At 39.7% G+C, this 15,361-nt stretch overlaps 4 protein-coding genes across 4 annotated transcripts; 2 read left to right on the forward strand and 2 right to left on the reverse strand.

The window, feature by feature from the left end:
* Positions 1-949: 949 nt before the first annotated feature.
* On the forward strand, positions 950-5,614 carry LOC145490019 (uncharacterized). Its single transcript, XM_081469108.1, has 3 exons — positions 950-2,459; positions 3,369-3,888; positions 4,448-5,614. The coding sequence occupies exons 1-3, from the start codon at positions 1,318-1,320 to the stop codon at positions 4,781-4,783; spliced, it is 1,998 nt and encodes a 665-aa protein (XP_081325234.1). The 5' UTR covers positions 950-1,317; the 3' UTR covers positions 4,784-5,614.
* A 597-nt stretch (positions 5,615-6,211) lies between these two features.
* On the reverse strand, positions 6,212-9,218 carry LOC145490275 (uncharacterized). The gene is made up of 3 exons (XM_081469402.1): positions 7,998-9,218; positions 7,009-7,528; positions 6,212-6,732 (listed from the first exon to the last, which is right to left on the reverse strand). Exons 1-3 carry the CDS (start codon positions 9,113-9,115, stop codon positions 6,418-6,420), a joined length of 1,953 nt encoding a protein of 650 aa, XP_081325528.1. The 5' UTR covers positions 9,116-9,218; the 3' UTR covers positions 6,212-6,417.
* Positions 9,219-9,291: 73 nt separating this feature from the next.
* LOC145491231 (uncharacterized) lies at positions 9,292-11,618 on the reverse strand. The gene has a single exon (XM_081470384.1). The coding sequence runs from the start codon at positions 11,458-11,460 to the stop codon at positions 10,999-11,001; it is 462 nt and encodes a 153-aa protein (XP_081326510.1). The 5' UTR covers positions 11,461-11,618; the 3' UTR covers positions 9,292-10,998.
* A 498-nt stretch (positions 11,619-12,116) lies between these two features.
* LOC145491230 (arf-GAP with SH3 domain, ANK repeat and PH domain-containing protein 3-like) lies at positions 12,117-15,360 on the forward strand. Its single transcript, XM_081470383.1, has one exon. It carries the CDS (start codon positions 14,339-14,341, stop codon positions 15,005-15,007), a length of 669 nt encoding a protein of 222 aa, XP_081326509.1. The 5' UTR covers positions 12,117-14,338; the 3' UTR covers positions 15,008-15,360.
* Position 15,361: the final 1 nt, after the last annotated feature.

Consider the following 15,361-nt stretch of genomic DNA (forward strand, 5'->3'; position numbering starts at 1 on the left):
TGGCTCTGAACCCTCTCCACAGCCTAATTACAATTACAAAACTAAAACAGGTGTCACCAGGCTTGTTTTTTTGTAAGGGTATTTTGAAAAGTTTACACTGTTGCTATGGTAATCTATTACCAATGATTAGGCATTTGCTTGATACTTTGTAGCATAATCCGACTGATTCATTTTAACTAGTATAAGTGATAAAAAGAGCATCAAACTGTTGTCAGCCACCTTAAACGACAAAATACTACTCATAAATGTAATCTTATCTTTTAAAATTCCTCGCTGGCCACAGAATGTCAACGAAATTCTTCATGTCACGTTAGAGATCCCTTCTTTATAGGGTGTCACGAAAACTCAGACCCCGAAAACTCAGACCTCAGACCCCGAAAACTCAGACCCCTCGAAATTAAAAACTCAATTGTTATCACCTGAATTGCTCTACGGTCACGCAATGTTAATAGGCAACAGCCACGCTGGAGCGTAAAGGTAAAAACACGTAAAAATTCAACACGTAGAAAACACGTAAAGGTCGAACCGATTGAACCGCCATGTCTGGTCTAGAAATGTGAGCGAACGAAAATTGAAAATTGGCGCGAAGGCCCCGCCGCGAGGCAGATTTAATAAACTAAACCAGGCGGTATCATGAGAAAAAAAAATAGAAGTGTTTGGTTTTAAACTTACTGTTTCCTGTAAGAAATATTCACTATTCCCGTTATAAGTTGGAACGCAAACATGGCTATCTCTATGGACTCTTTTTTTCTCTTTTCTTTTTTTTTTTTTTCTCTAAATTTGTTAATTTCTGCGGGTTGCGTGCCGACAGTCACGCAACGCACATAAAGTCAAAAAGCAGATTGCAATGAAATCTCCGTGTTTTCACTTTAAGCTCAAACGAGTATGTTTCAGAGAACAACAAATTTTTTTTGCTGCCTACGATTACATAAAAAAGGTCTGTTTTGAAGAACAGTGTCGGCTGCTGTTCTAAACCTTGTTAGTGTTTCACCGTTTGACCGACGCGAGAGCGATAATCCTGAGAAGTTAAATATTTGTTTTTCACTGTTCGATCGACGCGACCACATAGACCGGATAAGATAAAAATCTCGCCCCATTGTGGCCGTAAAGCAATTCAGGTGATAACAATTGAGTTTTTAATCTCGAGGGGTCTGAGGTTTCGGGGTCTGAGTTTTCGGGGTCTCAGGTCCGAGGTCTGAGGTCTGAGTTTTCGGGGTCTAAGCTTTCGTGACACCCTACTTTATGTCGCGTCGCCCAATAAACAGATTATATAACGCCTTTGTGATGAGAAAAATATTATTTACGAACTGATAGACCATGAATCGCGTTAAACCAGGGAAAGCATTTGTCATTGGTGTTCTTACGGTTGGACTTTGGGTAATATTAGTCGTCGTTTATCTGTTTAGCCGTCAGAAAACCATTCCTAATGTGGCGTCTTTTCAAAATCAGTCCACATCTACAAGTGGGACAATTGTTGACCTGTTAGAGAGCAGCCGGTCGAAAGATCATTACAACATTAACAGACATTTCGAGCTCGAAGATATTCTGAAGGGTTTGAACAAGCATACTTGGGAAAGGTACTGTCAGAGCGGCTTAGAACAACTATGCAATTATCCAATTTTTCCTAAAGCGCCTGATAAAAGGAATTTTGTTCAGAATGTTAACATCATGTCTACGGTTAACGAAGTTGACGGCGCTGTTCGACTACTGGGCTACGTTCGACCAAATGCAACAGGAGAATATCAATTCTTGGTGACAACAAATGGCTTTGCTGAAGTTTGGCTCAGTCCCAGCATGAACTGGAAGGACGCTAAGAAAATTGCTTATGGCAAGCCTCAACATCTAAGATCAACGTTAAAGCAACTGTCCTTTGAAGCAATGAAATCCCAGATTTCGGAGACAGTGAGTTTATTAGCCAGACAGAAATACTATTTCGAAGTGATATATGTTAAAACTGATACGAAAAGTGGCGAACAGTTAATTCAAGTCGCTTGGAAAAGACCAGACAGAACTGAATTTGAACTAATTGAGGGAGAGTATTTCTCTTTGTACACAGAGGACAGTGACAAGGCTAAATTGAAAATCTACGACGAAGAGTTGCCAGATGTCCTTGCTTGTGTGGAACTGCGGAGACGATTTGCGAACAAGTACATGAGGCCAGACACGCTTCCTTACTTGTCAAGAGCGGCAGTGGACAAGACGTTACCACTCTGTGAATATAAACCAAGTTATCTTCTTGATCCTGCGAATTTGCCGCGTGACTTAAAACTGTACCACGGTGTGAAAAACGTTCAAAAAACATACACGTATCCATTTCAAAGCATAAGTGGAGTGTTACGGAGTGCAAAGGTTGCGCGGACAGTCAGGAAAACGTTTCTAGCTGAATTGCCGTTAAGTGATCTTGAAGCATTGTCAATTGTACGCATATACTGTAATGTTATGAAAAGGACGTATTCCAGGTAAGTGAAAAACAGAGACTATTGCGTTAGTCCGGTGAAAGGTTTTAGTTATGACATGCTGAGAATAACCCCGGGGGATCTCTGCAAAGCTTTTTAAGGGGAGGCCGCGCTCCGGGGCTCAACCCCATATTCGTTTGTATGCTATTTAGACACTGCATCCCTTTTCTAAACCCTTGGAATGAAGTTGATGAACGATTTTACGGGAGAACATCAGAAATTACCGGATACAGCCACAAGGTGTGTCTGTTCGAAATGTATCTTAATTAAAGGCCCTTTTAAAAACATAACTGACAGATTTCCCTACCCTTTCGTATACCTAGCCTCAACTTATGAAATCCCTGTCCTTTTATATACCTGAAGCCTGAAAAAGATACCCCTTTCGTGGGCAGCTTCCCCGTGTGGGCCATTATAGGGAGCACCGCCCGGGGAATAACCCTATGATGTCATCAAGTGCTGATCAATGATATCCATCAGAACCTCTTATTTTTTTTTTAATTACAACGTATTTCGCTCTGTAAGTCTAGATAAACTAAATAATTTATGTAATCAGAAGCAAGGTGTTTAGACTGAGATCCTATCGTACGAGGGGCATTTTGGTAGATAGCATGAGTCTTGGTATCATGCCTTTTTCTTCAAACAACAACAACAACAAAACAATAGAAAAGTATCAGGTCTGGAAGGAAAGACGACGAGAAAATAGGAGGGACGGTATACAAAACATGCGAGGAAGCTCCTGAAGGCAACCAACAACGCTCAACTTACATACGCGCACGCTAGATTGCTAAACTGAGTGCAAACTGCTTCACTGAAACAAAGGAAATAGTAACCGTCATGCGCACGCCAGCTGGAGAATTCTTTTAAGAATTAAAAGTAATATTATATTTTTCTGAAGTCATCTTTCTTCTGCAGGAAATACGAACTGCAGTCCATTAAACGCGTAGAAAAGAAAGAAGATCCTGAACATGGAAGCAGATATCTCCTTGAGCTTGTAGTCAGAGATCTTATCAATGGCACCAACTATAATTTGGCAGAATATGTATTCCAACCGCGAGGTAAACACGATTCTTTGTGTTACCCCAAGGGCCTGCTGTGGGACAGGACAGCGGATGTTTATCTTATCCTCACGGCCAAGAACCTGGGTCGATGGGTTCATCATTTCATCAAGAACGTAGAACAAATTGTTCAAGAAACGAATGATGAACATTTACATGCGGTCATTTTTGACTTTGATAGCCCCGATATTGATCTAGAACAGGCTTTCAAGAGGAGCACTCTGAAGAACTACCATTTTATCACACAGCCTGGAAACTATTCTCGTACAGTTTCCTTTAGCAAAGCGATAGAGTCGATAAAAAACCCTGACGCCATTATTGTCACCATAGACATGCATCTTGACATTGGAAGTCAGCTGATCAACGACATACGTAAGGTAACTTGTGGGGAAGGGAGAGAAGGTGACTCGGTAAAACATGTCCGGGAATTAAGGAAGAGAGCAAAAGGAACTAGCGTGATTAGAACGCGGTCAAAGGAATAACTTACATGGCAGGGACACCCCAGCCCTAAGGGTTGCCTTATTCAGAGCTGCCTTATAAAAAAGTATAAGTTTGTATGCACATCATTAGGAAATTCAGAAAAGTACTCTATTGTTTAAGTGATTAATGAAAATAAAAACGATCTTCCGTTGCCAGGATTGGCAAGTTCGAAAATTGCAGCCAAAACATCAATAATTCTACTAAAGGTCTAAAGAACATTGTCATAAATGACTAAGAGTCAAACTTCTTTTGAATTATTCACTCGAAACGAGGTTTTAATACATATAATTGGTAAGTTGGCAGCCATTTAAAAAAGGTTCTATAACAACTAAATGCTGGATGCCGCAAGTAAACATACGTGCTCGTGCATACAAGAATGTATGTCTTCTTGCGACACTTTTTGTCCAGAGATTTGGTCATTCATTTTCCTTTTTTTTTTTGTAATTGACTTTTCAGCACTGCATCAAAGGAAAAACACTGTACGCTCCTCAAATAGTTCGTCTAAGTTGTGGCGGAAGCAGTGTCATTCCCAACGGCCACTGGTTCCATTATAGCTATGGAACAGTAGCAGTGTACAAAGCAGATTGGGAGAAATTTGGAGGATTTTCAACACGTTTCGACAACAAAGTCACGTGGGGAGGTGAAGACTGGGACATAATTGACGGTGCGGTCAAGGGTGGCTTGGAAATAGAACGGAAACGCTCTCCAGCTGTTTACCATTATTATCACACCAAAGCAGGAATGTGGCTGAAAGCAAAGAGGGCTACTAAAGGAACGTCAGGAAAAAAATAAGAGTAGGGACTCTATTGTCTCATTTGTAATAAATTCAGTGGAGGTATAGCTCGTTAGATAGTAAAATAGATAGATGATTAATTTACAGTGGAACCTCTATTGTCCGTCCATTAACGTGCCACTTAATTCTCTCCAACGAGTCAAACCCAGTCAAACCAGTAGTGACTGAAATAACAAGGTGCGGTCATATAAACGAAGTGATAGACAAAAGAAAGGGTTTTACAGTATTTATTTGCAATTCCTTCAATGGAGATCAGACTTGTGAACAACCAACTTGCGAGATGATTTAATTGTATTGCAGAGCCATGTCACTTAGTGTGACCAGGTTACAGGGTCATTCGCATTTGATAGGATTGTCATCATTAACAAACCTGTTTAAGTGATTGAACACTTCCTAAGTCCTCGTCTAAAGTGCGTGTCAAGTAAGTCATTTAAGCTATAGAATTCTTTGTTCAATTGATAATACCCTTCCCGCCCCATCCACTACGTTTTGTTAGGCATAAAAAAGCATTCCTACTGGTTTCTGGTTTCGTGAGTGATCGATGTGATATTGGCGTGTTCCGTATTCCGTTTATTTCAGTCAAACGATAGCTCTTTCATCGTCAGCTCTTTCACCTTCACGTCCAATTTAACTTGCTTAAACTATCATGACAGTTGCACAACGCTTTCACATAACAGGTTTGGCCAAAAATGCTTTTTTATCTCAGTCATGCCAAATTTCTCGTGATCATCAAACAACATCGCATAATCTGACAGAGACGTAATAAATTGCCGCAGTTAGGAATAATGCATGAAATAAAGGATGCTTGTAACGGAACCCTGTTTATGATTATGTGCTGTGTTTTCTGCAGGGGCACGAAGAAACAGTACATGGTTTGGTAATTTATTGATTGATTAAATTGGCTCACAACATTAATTCAGGAGGTCAAGAGACCCTGCCTTCACTTAGGATTCTTACACAAGCGCACAAAAACGACCAAAATTTTTCCTTTGTCGTCTAAATGTTAATTTCTCAATGTTACTTTTTTGTTGATGAGCAATTAAAAACTATGGAAACCAACCAATCGAACATTTAAGGTCAAAGCAGACTTGTTTAGTTATGAAAACCTCTAATGGGATAAATTATTTTGAGATTGTTAATATTAGCGGACTTAGTAAAAGACTAGTTTGAACAGACTGGGTTACAACAGGCTTTTGTTTGGAGCTTGTAGTTTGACTGTATGGTTATATACATAATTTCAGAAATCAGAAAACCTCTCCACCCTATTACCCATTTTTTTGCGTTAAACGCAGTCGCTGACAAAGTGCAATTTTTGCCATTATTTCGGATTCTTGCCTCGAGTAGATTTTTCATATTTTAGCATTTCACAGAAGTCGTTGCGAAGTCGATTGCACTATAAAAAGGCCAAGTCTCCAGTCTCAGGTAGACGTCACCTACAAGAGCTTTTTTGATTTTCTCCACTAATTATTTTAAGAAGCTTGAAATTAACTGAAAGCGATAAATTTGATGTGAGATTACAACTTCTGCTGTTTGGTGTACTTCATTTTATTCAGTGATGGTTAAAATTAATCCTTTCATGAGACGTCAAGCAGCTACCTTGTGTCCGAACTGCGCATGTCAGGGTCACGTTTCTCTAGCGGTGTCCTGATCCTTTAGACCACATTCCAGCTTTAGTGTGAAAATAATGGTAGACCCAGGGGCAACGTTTTCTCTCTATTTCCAGGCCACTCTTGACCGCGCCGTCAATAATATCCCAGTCCTCGCCTCCCCACGTAACTTTGTTTGCAAAACGGTTTGAAAATCCGCCGAATCTCTGCCAGTCCTCTTTGTACATTGCTATTGTTCCATAACTGTAGTGATACCAGACACCTCTGGGTAAAGCGCTGCTTCCACCGCAATTTAGAAAGACGATTTGGGGAGCATACACCGTCTTTCCTTTAGAACAGTGCTGGAGAGAAAAATAAAAAGATAGTAGTGTAGTTGAATGATTCAGCTAACGTTAATGTAAGTGTATAATCTGAAGAGAAGATGGAAGTCAGAAGTCAACACAATTGATAATGGCTAAGATGTGCGACTCTCTTTAGAATGGAATTAGCACCATCTACACGTGGCAGCGATTTTATTATTTTGGATACCAGTCGACAAAGTTTCGACTTATCAGGGAAAATAAGAACTTGTCATTGATATCGGCATTGCCGCACAGGAATGGTGGCTATGTACTCACCTTGCGTATATCGTTAATCAGCTGACTACCAATATCTAGGTGTAGGTCGACAGTGACAAATATGGCGTCAGGTTTCCGTATGGACTGCACTGCCCTACTCAAAGAAATTGTACGAGAATAGTTTCCAGGCTGTGTGATAAAATGGTAGTTCTTCAGAGTGCTCCTCTTGAAAGCCTGTTCTAGATCAATATCGGGGCTATCAAAGTCAAAAATGACCGCATGTAAATGTTCATCATTCGTTTCTTGAACAATTTGTTCTACGTTCTTGATGAAATGATGAACCCATCGACCCAGGTTCTTGGCCGTGAGGATAAGATAAACATCCGCTGTCCTGTCCCACTGCAGGCCCTTAGGATAGCATAAACGGGCGTTTTCACCTTTTGGTTGGAATACGTATTCTGCCAATATATAGCTCGCACCAGTGGTTAGATCTTTAACTTCAAGTTCAAGAAAATATCTGCTTCCTTTTTTGGGATCTTCTTTCTTCTCAACGCGAATAATGGATTTAAGCTCGTACTTCCTGTAGAGCAAAAGTAGAATTTGAGAAAAACAGAGAACAAAACCGGTTGGGTTTGGAATCCTTTTTCAGCCAATCGCGAACATTGTACAAAGCAGTCACGCCCCACTCAGGGGACTCCAAGCGTTTTTTAATTTTTTTTTTTTTTTTTTTTTTTTTTGGTAATCAAGGTAAGTGTTGTCAGTGCCATCTGCATCGCCTGATTGCACTTTACCTGAGTATTCTGGATATATCGAGAAAACTCATTCGTAATTGTTTATTAACAGAATGGAGATATAGCCAAATAAAAAGAGGTAACAAAAACCCAAACTCGGTACTTATCTGTGTAAATGACAAAATTAATATATGAAAAATATACAAATAAATCCCCCAATAAAACGATAAATAAACAAACTATATAATTACCTAATTAGAACGAAAATCTTTGGTAGAATGGACAGCTTCAAAACTGTAACAATGTCAAAATTCTTACCCAGGGTAACTCTCCTCAATAGCTTCTATGTATCTCTCCACTACAGACCACGCCTCTTGTTCTTCTAACGGATTTTCAGCCCAGAAAACTGGATGGGCTTTTTGATTCCTTACGACGCCATCAATATTTGGATATGGGAAGCTTGTCGTTTGATGGACATGTTTTGTCACGCCATTATAGACTTGGAATTTAGATAGTTTATCGAAATTATCAGGTTCGAGAAGATAACTCGGTCTGTAATCACAAAAATCTAGCGTCCTGTTAACCGCTCTATTTTCTAAACTGGGATAAATCGGTGGCCTCATGTACTTGTTGGCGTAGCCTTTTCGATATTTGGCACAACAATGAGCCTCTGGTAATTCATCGTCAAACATTTTGTACTGTGCCTTCTCGCTGTCATTTGTGTAGAGTGAAAGCGACTCGCCTTCAATAATCTCAAACATAGACTTCCCTGGTCTTTTCCAAGCGACCTGAAGAAAGCTCTCGCCTGTTTTTCGAGCGCCAACAGAATATATTATCTCAATGAAGTATCGCTTCCTCGCTTTTAAATAAATTCTCGTCGAAATCTGAGATTTTAAAGATTCAAAGTCCCATTTCTTGATCGTTGATGGTACATCTTGCGGGCTGATATAAGCAACTTGCTTTGCTGCCCTCCAACTCTTTATCGGGCTGAGCCAAACTTCAGAAAAACCATTTGAAACAACAGCGAAATGATAATCGCCAGATAAATTGGGAAGCAAATAACCAATAAGTCGGTGCCCATCCACGCCACGATTTTTTGGAGCTATAATTTCGGTTCGAAAAATGATTTGTCTTCTATCCGGTGCTTTTGGAAAGACTGGAAAATTACAAAGTGTCTCAATGGTCTTTACGCAGTTGTTTTCCCAAACATGGTGGTTTAATCCCTTCGGTGAGTGAAGCACATTGTCCTCTTTGTCGGTGGCTGTATCTTCCAAGAAAGACAACCGCTCTAGAGAAACGACCAAACTGTTTTTGAGTTTTGTCGGATTTGGAAAACATTCTCGCCGGCCAAAAAGGCAAACATCTGTCAAAATTAGACCAAAACAGACAACAACTACGGCAACAACCACCGCCAACTTTAACGTTGAAAGATTCATTTCGTGAAGATAAAAAGCAATATTATCAGCTGGGATTGAAGCGAAGTAGCGAATGTCGAGTGTCGATCGAAAATCACAGGAGCAACAGTGATACTAGCTCAGCTTCAAACCGTCACCGAATATTGAGTGTTTTGTATTTGCAACCAAGGAGTAACGGTTGCTAGTCGAGAAAAATATATAAAATGAACACCAGCAGTAACTAAACCGTTGTATGAATGCTTGTCGGTTAGGACTAATCAGCAATGACGGATGAATTATTCCAAAATATTTCTTTAATCTATTTTATTCAGTTTAGTTACATATATATTATGTATTCCTCGCATACTCAGCAGAAGAAGACCTATTAAGTATAACTAAATAAATAAGTCACGCCCTTATTTTTGAATGATAGCACGTTCAGTCAGTTACCCGGGTAACAGTGTCTCATCTCGGCAAAACAATTGCAAGCTCTGACAACAGAGAAGGTAGACGCTAGATAAAATGGTGTACAAAATACACACGTTCAGTTCATGCGGCACGATTTCGAGTTAGTTTACTGTTAGTTGATATTTTTCTACTGGGAGATTGACTGAATCAACGTGATCAATATTAGGGGGTCAATAAAATTAAATGCATTTTGATTTAAAACAAAAATAGCTACGTATAGTGTCGATGAATTCTGTTGTATGAGTGGAAGGCAATTTATTCGTTATTTCCTCGAGGTCCTTTGTAAATGTTGTAGTTTACAGTGACTTCAAATCGAAATCAGCCCCCCTCTGAGTCATCCATCCGGGGACAATGATAATTTGGTCTGTTGAATCTGTTTTTTGTATTGGCTTTTGCAGAAGAATGTCATGTTACACACGAAAAGAGATGCTTTTCATAGGCTGAGTCCTCTCAGGCTATATTCTTTTAGGCTTCACTTACCTTCCCCTTTCTAAATTGTTTGTCTCTTAGTGTTACAGAGCCTGAATTAATTTTATTCTTACTCAATTACAATCAGCTTCAGGTGAAAGTTAAGCCGTCGTTACACTTTGAGGAGAGACTAATTTGCCATGTGAAAGCTAGAATGGAGTCAAGAGGCAGTGTGAGAGTAGTCTAGTGCAGGTGTATATTCACTGTTCTATATGTTCACGGCATGTAATGATGGCTGACTAAATTACTTTGGCGCACTCAGGGGAATAAAAGAGAAATTAACAAGGCCGAATAAACAATGGGACTCGAGAGCTGGAACAGGCGACGGATTTGCCTTTGCCAAGTATACTTTTATTTGCATATGAGAGTAAATAATCAGAAGCAATAATTACAAGGGAATGTGATATATCGTAGTCAACAGCAATCTTACAACAAGAACGTACATATCACTTAACACTGCGTTTTCAAAACTAAGTTAACATACCCGTATACCTCGTCTCGCTTCAGCGTGTTTAATTTCACAGTCAAATTACAATTAATAGCTACAGTTTAAGGTCGGTGCAAGGTGTTAAAATTTGACAACAACCTGCTAAAGATAAACCTGTTTGTTTAGTTAGTTAGCCGATTGCAAATGACCTATATACAAAATGTGGAAAAGTTTGTACGGTATGGAAATCAAATGTGCACAACTTCAGGTGTGGTAACCATTTCAGAACTTGGCAAGATCACAATAGACAAGATTACAAAGGATATTGCGGGATATACTACAACCAATAGAGAAATCAATACCTAGACGAGTATAAACGAAATGCAAGCCTGAAATGCAGACAGCAAATATTCAAACACCGTAATTAATTCGATAATTTCGTGGATAAGAACTCATCCGAGCCCTTGCGTCGTGTTCGTCACGGCTTTTCATTTTGAAATCTTATTACTACAAATTGATATACCACTGTAAGAGTTATCCAGGAAAACAAAACTCTCTGGCACTACTTATACGAGTTTGCCCTGTATTTCGCGATACCGTTTGAAACACCCAATCTTTTTTGGTATTCTAGCTGTTGTCTCTCGTAAAAATCTGTCGCTCCTTTCTTCAACAAGTACGCTGCACAATCAAGTCTGCCTTGTTTGATAGCTGTATGTAAAGGGGGCCAACCTTCCGAATCAGGCATGTTTACATCTTCGTTTCCGTTTTCTATCAGCTCTTTAAGCAGTTCTACATTTCCTTCTGAGACCGCACGGTGAATTCTCGGCAGCCCATCCAGCCCTACGTCTAAAGGATTATCTTCCACGTATATCTTCGGTGGATCCGATTTGCTCGGTGAATGATTACTGTTGGCCAGGTCTTGTTCTAAGTTAGGCCCATCAATGATTCCTTCTTCTTCTTGAAATTTACACTGGAATTGTCTGAAAGACCTTTCTGACTTACTCAGCCGTCTGGAAAAAGGCATACCAGAATATTCGTTCGGGTGAAATGAGTTTGAAGTAACTTCATGGCAACGAATTACCTGATGTCAAGCCTTCAAAGATCAATATTCACACGAGAAATTCTGTGGAACAAGCTTGATTTGCTTGATTTAAGACAAAGCTATAGAAAAGGTACACGTCACTTAGAGGTCTCTGAAAGGGTCGAGGTGTTAAAATTTAAAGAACTGTTAATTAGATAAAGTGTTCGTTAACCCACCGTTCACTAATGACTGACGTTAACTGATGCGTGAGAAGATCTTTTGTCAGTTGCTCAACGAGAAAACAAGATTGAACCTTTGTTTTCTGATGAGTTTTGTCAATAACCCTTGAGATTTATGATTAAATTTCTGAAATAACACAAAACATACAAATATCACGGAGTAAGATTGGGAAAGTTCTACACTCATACCATGCGCAAGGGTCGGTACGTGCTTAAGAATGCTTTAGACTTACATCAAACTCCATTCGAGCAAAAATAACCACCCTGTGACGTCCGTTTTTGTGTTTCTTTGTTAAACTCTAAAGAAAAAAAACTCCGCTTTCGTTGTTCAATGTAACTGAAAGTAACAAAGCAGATTGTCGTGCTCTCATAAAATGGTCCATTGTAAATCTCAAAAGAGAACTGAGACAAGAGGTGGTATAGCATTCGAGAAAGTCTCAGGATATCTGCTGCCGATAGCGATCCAGTGCTTAAGTGAATAAACAATGAAATTCAAGCTGTTACCGAGTAATGATCTTTCTAGCGGCAATAGCAAAAATCAAATTATTTGCGTTTTTAATTTCTACTGAATGACGGAGGCGCACGATACTCCAGCGAAAATCTGTCAGAATTCGGATCGCAAAACGATTGAAGAATTCGGTGTATAGTGTTAAAGTAACAGAAACGGAAGACAGTCCAGTCAGTATAGCTACACCAGATAACATGCAGCCAAACTGAGGACTTCAGAAGCGTCTTTATGTGTTAGTAACTGAAAGGCGGCCCCAAAATGATGCTGGGTTAAGAATCTCAATTCTACGTTTAAACTTGTGGTGTGTACCGAAAAGCGTAATAATATACCGTAGCTTATTTAACAAATAAAGAAGCCTAAGCCGTGAATTACACTGTGATAAAAAACGACGGACATTTGAGAACAACATTTCTCGAGGAACAGAGGTAATGTGGCGAAAAACAACAAAACACGCTTTTCCTATGTTTTAAACTCTGATAAACATGGGTTTCTGACAAATCACAGCGCGCGCAGGATCCTATCTATATTATGAAAAAGTTTATAACATGTTTTCCACCTTTCCTTCATCTAAACAACGTCGACTGAATTGGGTGCTTAAGCAATGACAACAGCGACCCCGAGGACAATGGCTAGTAAAAATGAATTTATATTTTACATTCCAATTTCGCAATTGTCTAGACCTGTTGAGTGGGCCTGTCGGGCTCAAAGCTTGCTCAAGCTAAAAGTGTAACGCCACCGGTCGGTTCCAAAGGAAATTACGAAAATTTAGCCGCCCTCGTTCGCGTTCTCCAAAATACGTAGAACGTGGTCATTTCACGTTGTTGTCTTACAGAGGTCGGCTAAGAAATGTACAAAGATTTATAACGCACGTGTCGCATAGCCACTGATTTGGAAACTAAGGCTATGAACTTTTGTTTACAATAAACAATTTTGACAACGCTGAAGATGAGTATAGCAAACAATTTACCACCAATCAAGATCAGTGTTACCAATAAACAATTTCCTTAAACTATTCAATCTCTTAAGACAAATAGTTCAGTGAGCTAGGCACATTTACTTATTGAACAGCAAAGCTTAGCATGTTTTCAGGAAGTTTTACTCCGTGCGATGAATATGCACAAAACCAAGCCGTGCCATTTGGCTTGAATTCTGTGGACATGCAGACTTGCAACACTCAAAGCCGACCCGCGCTGCAAGCTTCGATGATATTACCCACCAAAAATCAGGCAAGGTTCAAACTTTACCTGACGCAGAAAAGTACTACTCGATAATTTCCATTTGAATGCTCACAGGGAGTTTCATCAGCAAAAATATAACTGAATCACCGTCAACATCCCAGCTTCTGTCGAGGGCACAGCACAAGAAGGTGGAAGTTCAGTGGCAGATGGCACTTAAGGATAACAACGTATTTAACGTAACCATGTAAATAATCAATATTGATGTCATGCAAAGACGTTGCTCGAAAGAATTATCGCTGCTATTTCACTTCAGTAAAATCTTGTTGTAGATGTACCCTGTCGATTAAAAAAGTCGTCCTTCACATTACAAATCTCTACACTTTTGATTGCAGTGAAATCTATGACCTGTTGGTACGGAACGCATGATGACGTGTGTTGCCACACAGATCTAGAAGCGAACATTGGTCCATTAGTACGAGACATTCCACTGCTATGTCGTGTACTGACAAGCCATTATTCAGATTGCCTTCCTTAGAAACACAAGTACCACCCAGTCATAAAGACGTGACATGGCGACATCACATGACCCGCCTTTTTTTTGCGGAGGATTCACTTACCGAGCCAAAACCAGCCGTTTTATGCGTGACCTGGACGCTTTGTAAGAGGTATTACTAAATTTGTGAACGCAAATCTATAAATAAAGAACTGATTAGAACTCACGTGAATGATCTAACACAAAAGAATTGACAGCTGACGGGGTTATGAATTCCTTGAAAAGAATGTTAAACAATAGACCACAGAATGATGTATGACCTGAACAACAAAAGACGGGACGTCAAGCACTCCAAACAAAGGAACCTCCCATGTGGAAAGTCGTGAATCTTTCGTAACGCGTAGGAGTTGATTTGTCTGGAGGAAAACACAGTCTTGTGCATGACCGAGCAGTTGTAAACTTCATGGAGAAGGCAAACGGACTTAATAATCTGTGCGCTGAAGATAAAAATCCGAAAATCATGAAGTTCAAAGAAGGCATGTCATTTATTTGGAAGAGAACAAGAGAAGGGCAAAGTCTCCGGAGAGCTTGTTCAGAAAGTTTTCTTTTCAGCGGCGAGTGGCTGCGATTAACAAACACAAATAAGACAGGAAGAAGCAAAGAGGAAGAACAGAATGACGCAAGTTGCGGGACTCTTCGAAGAACTGTTAAAGTTGAACACACTGGTCCTGTGAGGACAACAAGAACTGAATTACTACCCGTGAAATCATGTCTTCGTCGAGAGCAACAGGGCTCACCATCGACTCCGTCTCCAAATTGCAGACGTGTCACATTTTCCATGTATGCTTTGATTCTTACTGCTGCGAGCCAGAACTCTGTATCTGAACTGGAAGACCTCTTGGATAAAAAGCCTTGGTATATTAATAAACCGAGTTCGTCTGGAGAGACCGCTCTTCACAAGGCCGCCGCTAAAGGAAGTTTAGACTGTGTTAAACTACTCGTACAAAGAGGAGCGAATGTTAACTTGGTTGACAAGCAAGGTAGAACTCCACTGCTTATAGCGTGGGAGAACGAACACCTCGAGTGTCATAAACACATGCTAACATCAGTGAAATTAAATCACTGTAGTTGAGGTACACGAACTTAGAATGACAACTGCGCTAAGTTATTCTAAAAGTCTTACATTTTCTAAAGTTTATTTTGTCAGTATAGATTGTATTTTTAGTATTATTTAACCCCAGATGATCAAGAATGTTTTAAAGAATTGTGAAAAATTGAATGCATGTAAATATGACAATCGCGACAACAGGTATATATCAATGTTTCTATTACTGCCTCCAAGTAGAAACGAATTCTGGGTTGAAAATCAATTGTTGGGGGAAGGAAATTCCAAGGATTCTCTAGAGGCTTGCGACATTAAACAATTGAAATGTTTTGTTAGCTAACAATGTTGATATTTAATAAATTATTGAAACATTTTATTAAT

This window comes from Orbicella franksi, chromosome 6, assembly GCF_964199315.1.
Source record: "Orbicella franksi chromosome 6, jaOrbFran1.1, whole genome shotgun sequence".
NCBI classification, from domain to species: domain Eukaryota; kingdom Metazoa; phylum Cnidaria; class Anthozoa; order Scleractinia; family Merulinidae; genus Orbicella; species Orbicella franksi.

Coding starts and splice junctions, on each gene's coding strand:
- LOC145490275 (XM_081469402.1), bottom strand. CDS start 9,115: ATGAATCTTTCAACGTTAAAGTTGGCGGTGGTTGTTGCCGTAGTTGTT. Junction 7,529..7,997: donor ATTGAGGAGAGTTACCCTGG/GTAAGAATTTTG, acceptor TTTGCTCTACAG/GAAGTACGAGCTTAAATCCA. Junction 6,733..7,008: donor TGATTAACGATATACGCAAG/GTGAGTACATAG, acceptor TTTTCTCTCCAG/CACTGTTCTAAAGGAAAGAC.
- LOC145491230 (XM_081470383.1), top strand. CDS start 14,339: ATGGAGAAGGCAAACGGACTTAATAATCTGTGCGCTGAAGATAAAAAT.
- LOC145490019 (XM_081469108.1), top strand. CDS start 1,318: ATGAATCGCGTTAAACCAGGGAAAGCATTTGTCATTGGTGTTCTTACG. Junction 2,460..3,368: donor ATGAAAAGGACGTATTCCAG/GTAAGTGAAAAA, acceptor TTTCTTCTGCAG/GAAATACGAACTGCAGTCCA. Junction 3,889..4,447: donor TGATCAACGACATACGTAAG/GTAACTTGTGGG, acceptor TTGACTTTTCAG/CACTGCATCAAAGGAAAAAC.
- LOC145491231 (XM_081470384.1), bottom strand. CDS start 11,460: ATGCCTTTTTCCAGACGGCTGAGTAAGTCAGAAAGGTCTTTCAGACAA.